The 13517-nt window shown below is 32.6% G+C and overlaps 2 protein-coding genes across 3 annotated transcripts; one reads left to right on the top strand and one right to left on the bottom strand.

The window, feature by feature from the left end:
- Positions 1-1097: 1097 nt before the first annotated feature.
- LOC137830546 (uncharacterized) lies at positions 1098-4662 on the bottom strand. Of its 2 annotated transcripts, XR_016523120.1 has the most exons (6): positions 4543-4658; positions 4357-4411; positions 3761-3800; positions 2737-2871; positions 1396-2332; positions 1098-1303 (listed from the first exon to the last, which is right to left on the bottom strand). XR_016523120.1 is itself a non-coding variant. In XM_068637965.2 (5 exons), exons 2-5 carry the CDS (start codon positions 4357-4359, stop codon positions 1455-1457), a joined length of 1056 nt encoding a protein of 351 aa, XP_068494066.2. In that variant the 5' UTR covers positions 4360-4411; positions 4543-4662; the 3' UTR covers positions 1098-1454. The 2 variants fall into 2 exon arrangements, 1 of the variants encoding a protein (XP_068494066.2); XM_068637965.2 differs by having other exon boundaries at positions 1098-2332; positions 4543-4662.
- Positions 4663-8140: 3478 nt separating this feature from the next.
- Positions 8141-10612, top strand: LOC137828686 (hemerythrin HHE cation-binding domain protein). The gene is made up of 3 exons (XM_068635363.2): positions 8141-9180; positions 9393-9547; positions 9998-10612. The coding sequence occupies exons 1-3, from the start codon at positions 8607-8609 to the stop codon at positions 10250-10252; spliced, it is 984 nt and encodes a 327-aa protein (XP_068491464.2). The 5' UTR covers positions 8141-8606; the 3' UTR covers positions 10253-10612.
- Positions 10613-13517: the final 2905 nt, after the last annotated feature.

Raw genomic sequence — 13517 nt, 5'->3', positions numbered from 1 at the left:
ATTGGTCTATTATCTTTTTGGATGGTAAGAAAAGGTGTGGTTTGCTAACATAGTAATCACAACCAATTAAATGTTTTCAATATCTATAATATTGTTTAGATAGATTGGTCAATGTTCACTACTATTGCATTTAATTTAATAGTTCCTCACGAGACGAACTTCATAAACGTCAATCTTGTCAAATCTAATGGAAGAAAATATGACAGCATTTGAGAACGCAGCTTAAGAAAGGGTTGTTTGCTAAACTCGTGATTTCATTTTGTGAAATTTGATCTATCAAATTATAAAATATCAAACTCCTATTACCAACCATTCTTACATTTAGGAGAAAGAATTTCAAGTCACATTTACAAGGTAAAAAGACTTGTTTGATGAAAGGTTTTGTGTTAAGTTCGGGCTTCATGTGGTTTGAACTTTGAAAGTTACATGTATCGTGTTTACATCCCAAAAATCTTCATCTTACTGATTGTTTTGGTGCAGATGTTGGAGATGAGGGACTTTTCCTCTGTGATGGAAGCCATGAGAAGCACAACACCACTGGTGATAATGTTGGGCCTCTTCTTTTGAAAAAGTAAAATTATGATGATCATGGATTGTTTTCATTGGAGAATTACATTAAACTTTTGAAGGAAGTACTTTTATGGATCAGACTTCGTGGTTTATGCTGTGAATGTGGTTCCTTTGTAATAGTTTTCTTGAAGTTGGCTGCGAGTGTCGGTGTCTTTTTTATCTTCATCTGCGAGTGACAGTGTACAACATGAGAAAGTAATTTCTGAGATGGTCATACACCTATAATATAGGCTTAAAAGATATTGTATTTATCCAAAACATATACTCCATGAGATCTAAGGACAGCATTTATTTATAGAGTATCATACCTAGAAAACTTTTATCAATGAGCTTATAAGAGGATCTAACAATGAGACTAATTAATTCACTTTCAACTAATTGAGAATCTAACTAATTTTTAGTTAACATCATGTAAAGTACCGTTGATAAATCAGCCAATTCATTTATCAACAGACAACAATTAAAGTTTGAAGGTTTAAGGGGAATGCGTGCCACTCTGCAAATCTTGCCTTCTACAAGACTGCAGATCCAAGAAGAATCATGTTCCCCAATTTATAGCTCTTCAACTGTCAAATCAATAGTATGAAATACAAATCTCCAACCATGCTACAGATCCATGATCCCTTAGAGAGAGAGAAACATTTTTAAAATGCCAGAATACTAATAATGGCTGACTATTTAGTAAATCCTATTACAGAAAGTTCTGGTTATTGAATCTTCAAAATTGTACAAGCTGTAAACAAGAGGAAGCAAAGTTAGAAGTAACGACAAGAATCATTATGAAATGTGCTAAAGAAAAGTATCATCATGTGCCCGAAACACCACCTAGATTGTCTAAATCGAAGTAAAATAATGCTTTCTCCAACCACCTCAATAACAAACACCTAAATACGTCGTTTCTTTGGTAGTCTGCAGCCATTATGGGGTTTTCTTGTGGTATCTTCAATGAATACAATTGGATTTCTACCCCGTCGAGAATCAGCAGTAAAGCCCTCCTTCCAGCTCAGTATCGCTTGCCTTTTTCTCCTGAAATGAGTAAATCCATTCACTTTCATGACAACAGATTTCAATCCCAAACCCCTAGACCTCCGGCCCACAACTTCCGCAGTTGCTTCGGCGGCATACCTAGAAAGCTTTTGCCCTGATTTCAGGTCTTTCAATGAACCAGCAGAGCCACTGAGTTTTACATTTCCTTTAGAATCTGTTACAGTCACAAAGGTATTATTCCGTAACATCTTTATATGAACATGATCGGCATCCTGTTCATACTGAACATCTGAACGAGCACCTTTAATAAAATTATCTTCACCTATAGTTCCTCTTACAAAGTCCATAGGCCTAGAATTCAAGTCAGTCACAACTTCATCCTTGCTTTTGAGGTTTACCATCTCTATATCTTGCACAAAATACCCAGGAGGTTTACCATTTGCTTTCACGTTCTGGCCCACATTAGTCCACATTCTGGGATCTATGTTCTCTCTATTCTGCATAAAATTTGGATGAGCGTTGGCATCTGCATTCACATTCTGGCCCAGATTATTCCACATTCTGGGATTTATGTTCCCTCTATTCTGCATAAAATTTGGATCAGCATTGGCATCTGCATTCACATTATGGTTCACATTATTCCAGATTCTGGATTGTCTGTTTTCTAAATTCTGCTGCATAGAGTCTGGACGAGCATTCTCCTCTGCATTCACATTCTGGCTAGTTTGAATCCTCTTCCAATCAAAATTTGAACTTGAAAATCCTCTAACATGTCCTGCGGTTACAAGAGAAAATTCCTTATAAATACTGTTGGGGGATGAACTGGAAAAAAAATTAAACCTCTACATGCAAAATTAAATGAAAATAGTTATTTTCAACCATTTAAAATAAGTATTCGATTATAAGCCCCAAAGGCTACATGTCAAGAAGATCTAAATAAACAAAGTAACCAGTCACTACTCCACCAATATTTCTAACCAAATAAAAGAAAATCAGTTATAAAATTAACTAAAGATAAACCCCTTTATCTATAGGCATCCAAACGCTACATGTCAAGAAGATCTAAATAAACAAAGTAACCAGTCACTACTGCACCAACATTTCTAACCAAGTAAAAGAAAATCAGAACTAAAATTAACTAAAGATAAACCCCTTTAAATATAGGCATCAGAAAATCACCATGCTGTGAAAAAGATAGATTCTCAGTCTCAACACATGTGTGTTGTTTTCCAGTCCCAACCAACTTGGGAAATGCTGCTAGAAGACCCTCAATTCTTATGCGAGCCATGTCCACAAACTGTCTAGAAATTAGCACTGCATACAAAGCAAAAGTCCTGACTGCATGAGAACAATGATGTCTAATACATAATTATTTAGGCACCACCAAGTTCAACATCAATTCTAGATTAAGTTTTTCTTTTCAAACTAAAGAAATAATCCTATTTATTAAGTATTACAGCGAATCGTATACAACTAACAGATTGAACTAAAGGATTTCATAAGTATGCCGCTTCAAGTATGATGAGACAATAGACTATACAGTATACAGATAAAAACATAAAAAGAAAGATTTAGGCCATGCTTCCCAATTTAATCATACAGAATACTGTGTCAGAATTGGTTTTGCCTCCAACCCGAAATGTGATTTTGGAAAAAAATGTGTATGCTTGCTATTGTATGGTAAGATTGTTTTTGCCTCAAAATCTTAATTTGGCTAAAAGTGATAAAAAGTACCTTTTACTTTAGGTTGAAAAATTTATAATTTTGGCACAAATTTATTTGAAAATATAATTGAGCCGAAATCAATTTTAAAAATTCATTTTCATTCAAAATCAATTTTACAAATGCGCTAATCCAAACCCACTCAGTGCACTTTAAAATCAATTTTACATATGCTCACCAAGACACACCCAGACCTTTTTTTTTTTTCTAATGGCACAGAATAAGTAACCTAGTTACAGCTTATGGGTGTTAAAAATTCAAATTCCGACCATACTCAAACTATGACCTATTTTTTAAAAAGATGCACCTTGAATTGGCAGTATATCTAATGTGTTTTTCTTCACTTTGGTGAAATTTTCATTTAGTGGGGTACAAAAAGTACAACTACTAAACATTGGAACCAAGCCAGACTACATCAACGAAAACAATACCATCAACCAGGGATTAACAAATCAGGTGAAGAGGAGAGCAGAGAACTAACCGTTGCCAGATTTGCTCACAATGAATGCAGCACGGACAACCTGTTAGACAGATAAAACGAAAGAAATTAATGGTGCAGAGGGGAAGTAAAAAAATTGAAAGAATATGCACAACCCATTCCCAAGTAAACCCTGTCCAAACCCATCCCAACTGGCATTTGGAGAGTAAATTGATCTTACAATCAAGAATATTACATTAAACATTCATAGTTACTAGCTACATTCAACATAGACAAAAACAAAACATGCAGCATAAGCCACACCAGAAGATCCACGATTACCAGAAATTATACCATGGAGGTTAAAACATTTCATAAGATTTTCATTCTAACGCAGATAAAAAATAATCACTAAGTTCCTGTATTACTAAGTCCATTCGGCCTGTATAGAGATCACGGGATAAAACTACAAACACATTACGAAAATAACATTTCTAGCGGGAGAATCATACCACCAATGTACATAGCTAAAAGGTAAAAAAAAAACAAGTAGAATGAAGAAACTAAAGGAAAACAAAAACAAAATAATCAGTGTGAAATAGTTTAACAGAAACAAGTAAGTCCCCGAGTATAATCCAGAGGAGTGTAAAGAGTGTTACCATCTTTTCCGCTTAATTTTTTAAGCGGGAAAGTGTTTCTTCTGTCGAATTGAATCTACCAACAAAAATTAAACAGAGTGTTAGAAGGCATCAGATCCAGAGGTGAGGTATTCAATGAGGTATAATTGAAAGGGGAATCTGAAGAGGGAAGAGAATAGTGAAAATGGGGACTGAGAGAGAATTTACCAAAATACAATTTGAGATTGGAGAGTCGCAGATTTGATATCAGAAAGAGAGAGGTTTCACTGATCAACCATGGAGAAATGGTTTCACTGATCATAAAAATTTAGGGTTTAGGGTTTATCTTGTATTTTATTTTTTTCAAACCCAAATAAACTAAAAAAAAATACATACTTATTTTATTTGACTAAAATTATATAAATATATACTATAATTAAATCATTTATTTAAATATATAAATTATATTTTATCTATAGCTAGATAAATTCTCCAATTCTTCTATTATGTAATTTTATTTATGACATTGTGTAATACAAATTATATTTTATCTATAGCTAGATAAAAATTTATTTTTACTTACATAAAGCAATATTTTTTTAAAGTAACTATCTAACTCAATTTAAATATAACTGTAAAACTTCTATACCCAAATTTTATTTTATTTTTTTAAATAAAAAATTGAAACTTTTAAATATAATAAGAATTTCCAGAATTTTTTATTTTTTATATTTTTTTAAAATAGAAATGTGGACTTACATAAGCCTAATACAACTGTTTTCACTGGTATTTATAATGAAAACTTAAAATTATAATATATTAATACTGAGAGAGTTTAAACTTTGAAATTATATAGTTTGTGTATAATTTAAGAACAAACATTTTAAACCAAACTTTGTGGAATATATGAGATGTGTTTTGAATAGGATTTGCATAACAAGTTTTTCATAACATTTTTTTTTATAAAATAGATAAAACCAACCATTTTATCTTTCTTTTTTTCCTTTCAAAAAGAGTGCAATGACAATGAAGAATGGAAGTGGTGTATGGAAGAGGATACTTTAATTCTTTTGCTTTTAGTATAGGGGTGCACTAGTAATCATGTTGGTTCAGGAAGAAAAAGCCCAAGAACAATGGGTTGTTTCATTATTAGAAAAAACAGAATCAGTATTGTCAATTTTCCTCACAAGTAGATCTTCATCAATAGGTTAAGGCAATTACTTTCTGCACCATAACTGCACCCAATTTCAGTATAAAAAGATGAAAATGCCCTTAAATAAAATGGGATACATTTCATAATACATGACTCCCTTTTCCAAAATATGTTTCTGGAGTTTTTTTCCAAAAACAAATTTATTGTATTGTGGATTTTTTTATCTAAAATGGAATTTTGATTTTTTTCTGGATTTTTATTTCTGAAACACAATAATTCCCTTCCGATCTACTTTTCCATAATATATTATTTCCAATTTTAGATTTTCATTTCTAAAAATTTAAAACTATGTACGATGCAGGTTAAAAAAAATTGGGTGTAGGAAGATTTGCAATGGTTAATGTAATTTGATGATTTTGTTGCAAAGACTAGAAAACTTCAATAAGAATACGGTTGTAAATCAAACGAGTATACCTATATCGCAAAAGTTGAAACTTAAGATGTTTCCATTGCAAAAAAAAATAAAAATAATTGGAGGTTGTGAAAGATGTTACCAGAGATTCTCGGACGAGAGACTCTGGAAGAGGTTGCGAAAATGCAACAGCTTTTCGAAAAATCCACAAAATTGTACAGAGTTCACATCTTTCTCAAGATTGGGTCTTTCACAATCTTCGCATGTCTTCCTCTCTTCACATGGTCTCCCACCTTTTCGGCACATCTTTGGCATCAGTTACGAACCGCCGGAACCACCAGAACAACATTCTCCCTCTCGTTTTTAGTGAGTTTTTGAGCTTCTCTCATTGCTTATAAATAAGAGACACGAGAATGCTCCAACATCACATCTCACACTCACACTTCCTCTCTTATTTTTTTCTTCATCTTCCTCTTTTTCTTTCTTCTTCTTTGTTCTTCTCTTTTAAATTATAACATTTTTTGGTTTGTTGGGTTCTTACTCCTTTAAAAGTAACTTACTAGTTACTCTTTTAAAAGTAGTTTACTAATTATGACCCTAAAATTTTTTCAAAATTTTTTTATTCTATTCTGTAAGTCTTATACAATACATCATGGATAAACCTTATTCACAATGATCGAAAAATCAACTATGTTCATGTTTTAAAGTCTCATTTACTACCAATACTATTTTCTTTATATGGATCCTTTTAGGACAAGGAGCCAACAATTTACTTTTTCACACAACTTTTTCCATGAAATTTAGTGCAACAAACAAGTTAGAAATAGTTGATTGAATTTCCCACCACAACTTGATCACAACTTGTTCCAAATATTGCAGGACTAAGGAAACAACATTTGTAATAACTATTAGGAGTAAAGGCTAAAGTTTTGATTGAATTAGAGAGTGAAGAATGATGTTGTTGGTACATTTCTAACCAAAACATGGTCCACCACAAGAACATTATTATCCACCCCTCACCTACGAAACTTACATATTCACATGGCTACTTCCACATGTTCTGTTTCACATTCAGCAACGGCTAGTTGACCCATTCTATCTCTCATAAATCAACTTTATGTTCATATCTTATCTCTAACTATATTTAAAAAAAAATTCAACGAGTGTAATAATCACATTAAAAAATACTTTATTATAATTTTTAATGTATAATTAATAACATAAAGTATTCAGCCATTCAATTATCAACTCTGCTTCTGATCTACTACTTTCAGAATATCTATAGTTTTCGTTTGCATTTATGTGGCGGTTAATAAAAGAATGAAAAAAATAAAAATATTTATCTTTTAATCCAAATCTCTTAACCATTAAGTCAATCCAAGTACATTCTTTTAGCTAATTATAGAATATTTTTCTGTACTTTATATAAAAAATTATAAAAAAAATTGTTCTTTAATAAGCAAAGAAAAAAAAATGGCGGTTGAACTTGACTCATTAAATGTAGTCACGACGGCGAGCATTGCAAAAGACAGTGTTGCCGATCAAATCGAGGAAACAAAATATTAAATAACTTTTTCTTTTATCTCTTTTTTTAAAAAAAAAACGCACGTCTTGTTCTGCATATTTTTAAAATTAAATTTTCTATTTTAATTATTATAAAATTATGGAGTTATAAATAAATTATATGATAAAAATTAAAAGTATTTTTTTTATATAATAAAGAGAAAAAAAAAATAAAAAAAAATATTGAACCAGCATAAACACGAACAATAATACAATACGAACACCGATACAGAAATACATATAATTTATAAAGTGTAAAACACATATATACATATAATTTCTAAAATGTAGAACATGCAGACATAAATCTATATATTATATAATATAAATTATATATAAAAATTTATACAAATAAATATGTTTTAATTTTTTAAATAAAAAATTATTTTTTATGACACTGATTTAAAAGAATTTGTTTATTTTGTTTATAATCATAACAAAACTTTGTGTAATAAATTTAACTTTTTTAAAAATTAAAATATATATTTTTTAAATTATTTAGAACTGTCTTAGAATTATCAAGAAATTCAATACATATTTTTTAAATTTGGCACGTTATTATTATATTCTATAAATATTTTAAGGATGTCAGTATCCAATACACGAATCAGATACGTTATTCTTATATTTTACAAATATTTTAAGAATGTCAGTGTCAAATACGTATATCAGATAAGAATGTGACGAGTCTCATTCGTAATGAATGAATGGTAAATTTGGTGTTGACCAACAGTGTTTGCATTGAATTTTGTGTTTGTGTTTTCATGTAATGTTTATTATAACAGAGAGACGCAGTAGGTCAGAAGATCACGTAAATGTGAAGGATCAACTAAGCCCAAAAACCTTGGCACGTGCTGAACATGATGCTTCCACTCTCCCACACTTTTTTCATACATGTTTTTGTGTTCATATAAATTTGAGTGCAGAGAAAGTGAAAGGATTTTGCTTTCTCTGTTTCTTCAAAACCAAGCATAAAATCCATTCATGGCTTCACCACTTCACAGCAACAATAGCTTAGCAATGGAATCTCAAATACGCTGTCGTTTTCAGTTCGTTTGAGCGTCACACATCTCAATTCAATTTTGTTCATAATAAGTAAGAACAAACACTTTCACTGCCATTGTTATCTTAATCCATTCCAATCCCAAACCCAACTATTTTTTTATGGGGAACTGTTGCGTGAAGTCGGAGAAATTAACGGCCGAGATAGTGCCACGCGACGGGGCGCGAGTGTATCCCACCGTCCGGCTGCACGGCTCGCCGAAGAGCATTCTCGCGGCGTACATTCGGTTCGCGCTGCTGCACAGGGCGGTTTCGTTGGACTTCGTGGAGACGGAGCGCGTGGGAGGGGGCGAACCGGAGGGGGCGGTGACGCTGCAGGTGGGATCGGAGGTGGTGTCGGGGTCGCGCGAGACGCTGCTGCGTTTCATCGACGCGCGGTTCCCGGGGCCCTCGGTGAGGGGCGGGAACGGGAGGGAGGTCGAAACGGCGCCGTTGCTGGCGAGCTTGACGCGGGTGCAGCACACGAGTATGCTGTGGCACGTGGAGCGGATGGTGAGGTGGGCGGAGGATTTGACGACACGTGGCGGAAGGAAGACCGTTGATCCTTCCATGGGGACTCCCAGGATGGAGATTAGGAAATTCGCCAGGAGCTACTCGGAGCTGCTTGAGATCATGATGGAGCACGCGCAGATGGAAGAAACCGTCTTGTTCCCTATTTTTGATCACGCCGATCGAGGTAGCTACCAACAAAATTTTCATGTTTTTTTAAAATATTTTTGTTGTTGTTGTTGTTATGGTTTTATGAGATTCTTGTCACATACTTTGCTGTATATGGTTTGGTCATAAAGCCCATGTGAAATTTTACTTGCCTTTGAAGCAATGTTGTGAATGGATGAAGGAACGAATATCTGTGTTATTTGGTAATTGTTTCTCAAAAAAAAAATGCAGGGCTTGCTAAAGCTGCAAAAGAGGAACATGCCAGGGACCTACCTCTCATGAATGGCATAAAAGAAGTCATAAAATCTGTTGGGGTTTTGGACTCCGGAAGCCCTGATCACCAAGAGGCTTTGTACAGCCTTTTTACTCGGTTGAAGTCATTGCTGGTATGTTCTGTTCCTATGTTCTATATTTGGATTTTATAAATTCTATTTGACTTCTGGCATGGTTGAAAATCTGTTGAGAAATAAGAAATCTGATCTGGGATGTGGAAACTGTAACTATTAGTGTGTGTTTGGAAACGGATCTCAGATGTGATTTTTTTAGGTTACAAGTGAACACCATTGGTTTTAGAATCTGTGCTTTACACACTGTGAATGTGTTTTTTAGGGGCAAAATGTCTTTACAAAAGCACGCTATTAGCTTCTTAGTAGATCTGAACAACCAAATCTGGATTATGGAACCAAACACACTATCTGTGGCTTGATCCATACTTAGCAAGAAAAGACTTTGGCAATTGTATTTGATTTGCATTTTCTCTAGTTCTTTTTACCAATGTCAATTTGATATCTGTGTGTGTGTTTATTGGGGGTGTGATATTGTTGATAATATTTTAGGGGCAATGCAAACAACATTTTGCGGAAGAGGAGGTGGAATTACTTCCACTTATGGAGGCTTTGGAGTTGAGTAAAGAACAGGAAGTGAGTGCACTAGAGCAGTGTTTTGATGTGATGCAGGGAACACACGGTCGGTTATTGAAGCTTCTTCTTGAAGGTCTCCCTTCTTGTGATGCTATGAAGTATCTGGACTTGATCAGCAAGTGTAGGGACAAAGAAAAAATGGAATCTATGCTCAAGATGATAGTTAAGTGATGATAGATCTTGTTAATGGGTTCAATCTTTGTGCACACATGGATGAACTGTCAGGCTTGCTTTGTCCATAGATGTAAAATTGCTTTTTTTTAGCCAATTCTTCTTCTAAAGGAAACAAGTACCCAGCATATGTGTGGGGTTTCATGGTTCGGCTTTTGTGACCTGTGACATTCTGCTTGAACATGTCAGCCTGCCCTTTCGGTTAAGGAAACAGAAAGAAGGACAGCATTTGGAAAAGCAGGGTGTTTTCTTTTGCTTTTTTCTTTTCCTTTTCCTCATGATAGTTTGGATAAGGTTGTCATGAACACGTTCCTAAATAATGTACATCCAAATATATTCAAAAGTAAGTTAAGTTTGCCAGATTGTTTTGATTGGTAACTTCACATTTTGTTCAAATTATTTAGCCAAGTTCATGTTTGTCCATTAGCTGATAGCTCACATGGTATCTCTTCCAAATATCCCTTCCCTCTGGCTAAAGCATCAGATTCAAAGCTAGCTTCCTTATTACTACATAAAATTTTCTCTTTTTTCTGGATCCATTGTTCAAAACCTTACAAATTCAAATAACTAAGGTAAAAACTTGAATGCCTTGTTAGTTGAACAGGGACAGAGATACTAATCATTTGAAAATAGATCTATCAAATCTGTAGCTAGAAGAATAAATTCATTATTATCTATAAATGTTTTACATAATTTAGTCAGCCATAACATCATAACTAACCATGGTCATTTGGCTACCTATTTAAACCAGTAACATAGCCAAATTCCATCACCACCACACCATCATCAAAAATTTTCTGTTATTGTTATCATTGTCTACAATCTACTCTTCCTATCTTAACCACCTCACTGCCATTATATCATTAATAATATGCCATACATCTCATTATTGTTACCTTCACTGCACTCATCTTCATTACAGTCACACACCATCACCAGGGGAGAAGTTTCACTATCACCAGAACCATTCAACCACTAACCACCGCTTCAACTTTAAATTTGATTGTTACCTTTGCCCTAATAATGGACTTATCATAAAGTAATTGTGTAATTTTAAAATGCTCTCTCAGTGTAACCTGTCTCATTTGATTTTCTTACTTCTGTTTCAAGGTTTCATCATCCATTTTTGGGTTAAAACCAGAAAGTGGGAAAATGGTGCATAAATGAAATTGTATGTCATCTTAATCTTTGTGTCATGATATATATAAAAGGAAAAGGACAAGAATGGAGACAGAAGAAAAACTAGGAGGATTTTTTGACAAAAATAAGACAGATGCGCATTTTTATTAGAAAATGATCATGGGTAGGATGCACCTATCACATTATAATTAATATCTATTTTATATAACAGCTTAGATTATTGGGATTTAGATTATTGGGATTTTGACATGATGGGGTTATTTTTTTTACTTTTTATCAAAATGGAATTCGTTTAAAAAAAATACAAATTTAGGCAAGTCGTGCTAATTCGACACAACTTCATATGCACAAATTGTCCCAATTAGACAGGACTCTGTCATGTCATACGGAAGTCGTGTCAACTTGACACGACTTCTGTCCTGTCATACTGAAGTCGTGTCAACTTGACACGACTTCTGTCCTGTCATACTGAAGTCGTGTCAACTTGGCACAATTTCTGTCATGTCATACTGAAGTCGTGTCAAGTTGACACAACTTTTGTCACGTCATATATATATATATTTTAAAATTTTATTATTTATATATTGGGTAGTAAGTTATGTAATGTTAAAAATTAATTTGATACATAATTTTTTAAAAGTGTTAGTTTTAACGAACAAAAAATTGGATAATCAGCTTATTCAAACTTTGAGCCATTAACTCCTGAGGACATTACCGCCGGACATGGTTTCCCACTAGCCAAAAAGTATATTTTGATATTTAATGTCTCATGTAGGCAATTTTTGTTATATTTTGATATTTAATGACATCGGACATGATCTATACACGATTATCCAATTTTTTGTTCCTTAAAACTAACACTCTTGAAAAGTTATGTATGAAATTAATTTTTAACATTACATAACTTACTACCCAATATATAAACAATAAAATTTTTATAAAAAAAAATAAAAAAAATATGACGTGGCAGAAGTCGTGCCAACGTGGCAAAGTCATGTCAAACTGGAACGATTTGTACATATGAAGTCGTGCCGAATTGACACGACTTGCCTAAATTTGTAATTTTTTTTAAACGGACACTATTTTAGTAAAAAACAAAAAAAAATAACCCATCATAGTCAAAAACTCTAGATTATTTATTCATTATATTAAACAAAACTATGCATCTATTGGTATAAATTACAGTATACTTGGCATGTCCCATGATTCTTACAGGAGAAAATTGCTAACAATACTTTAAAAGTACATGTGTAAAAACAAAATAAACAAAGAGGTGATACAAATTTAACAACATACACTAAAAAAAATTCATTAAAAAACAACCAATTTAAGAGATAATAAAATAGACTAAAAATAAATTTGTACAAATAATACAAAAAAATATCTTACATGCGTACAAACAATAAAAGCATTAACAAAAGAACATGCTCATGTTTATGACTTACTGTATCGATAGTTTTCATTATAGACTGTTGTAATTATAAAATATTTAACAAATTATTACAAAGATTAAATAAATTAAAGTTTATATAAAATCTATTGATTAGTTTATTAGTTTAATCGAATATATATATTTATTGTAATAACTTTAATAACTATAACTATTTTCTGGAATTAAGAATAAAATAAAAAAAATTGGATGGCGTTTTGTCAGACAAAAAAATGAATGCAAAACTCAGAACATAAATATATTTATCTATTAATATAATTGATTGATTTTAATACTATTTGCAGAATACACATAATTAATATAATTGATTGATTTTAATACTATTTGCAGAATACACATAATTAATATAATTGATCTATTCAGAAGACAGTGTGTTCATCAATATAAACAAACTGATAGTGAAACATATGCATGTAACATCACAGCAAATATTGGAAAAACACATCTTCATTCATCCACTAAAGAGGAAGAACTTTATCTTCTGCATCACTGAATACTTGCAGTGGTGTATGCATTTGGAGTACTTTAACAAATTCAGATATTAATCAAGTAAGAGAACTGACATAAATTTTCATTAATGATTCTAAAAAACATTACATGATTATTGAAATGATAGATATTCAGAAATGAAAGGAAAACCACAGCTACAAGAACATAAAGTAAGCAAATGGACAT

This window comes from Phaseolus vulgaris, chromosome 7 (genome assembly GCF_051622355.1).
Source record: "Phaseolus vulgaris cultivar YP4 chromosome 7, ASM5162235v1, whole genome shotgun sequence".
NCBI lineage: Eukaryota > Viridiplantae > Streptophyta > Magnoliopsida > Fabales > Fabaceae > Phaseolus > Phaseolus vulgaris.
This window is presented reverse-complemented; position numbering and strand designations above follow the sequence as displayed.

What these genes read in the sequence shown, in the direction of transcription:
- LOC137828686 (XM_068635363.2), top strand. Translation starts at nt 8,607, where the DNA reads ATGGGGAACTGTTGCGTGAAGTCGGAGAAATTAACGGCCGAGATAGTG. An exon ending in TTTTGATCACGCCGATCGAG is followed by an intron (nt 9,181 to 9,392) that starts GTAGCTACCAAC and finishes AAAAAAATGCAG; the next exon opens with GGCTTGCTAAAGCTGCAAAA. An exon ending in CTCGGTTGAAGTCATTGCTG is followed by an intron (nt 9,548 to 9,997) that starts GTATGTTCTGTT and finishes ATAATATTTTAG; the next exon opens with GGGCAATGCAAACAACATTT.
- LOC137830546 (XM_068637965.2), bottom strand. An exon ending in TGTGAGCAAATCTGGCAACG is followed by an intron (nt 2,872 to 3,760) that starts GTTAGTTCTCTG and finishes CTTTGTATGCAG; the next exon opens with TGCTAATTTCTAGACAGTTT. An exon ending in TCTATCTTTTTCACAGCATG is followed by an intron (nt 2,333 to 2,736) that starts GTGATTTTCTGA and finishes TTGTAACCGCAG; the next exon opens with GACATGTTAGAGGATTTTCA.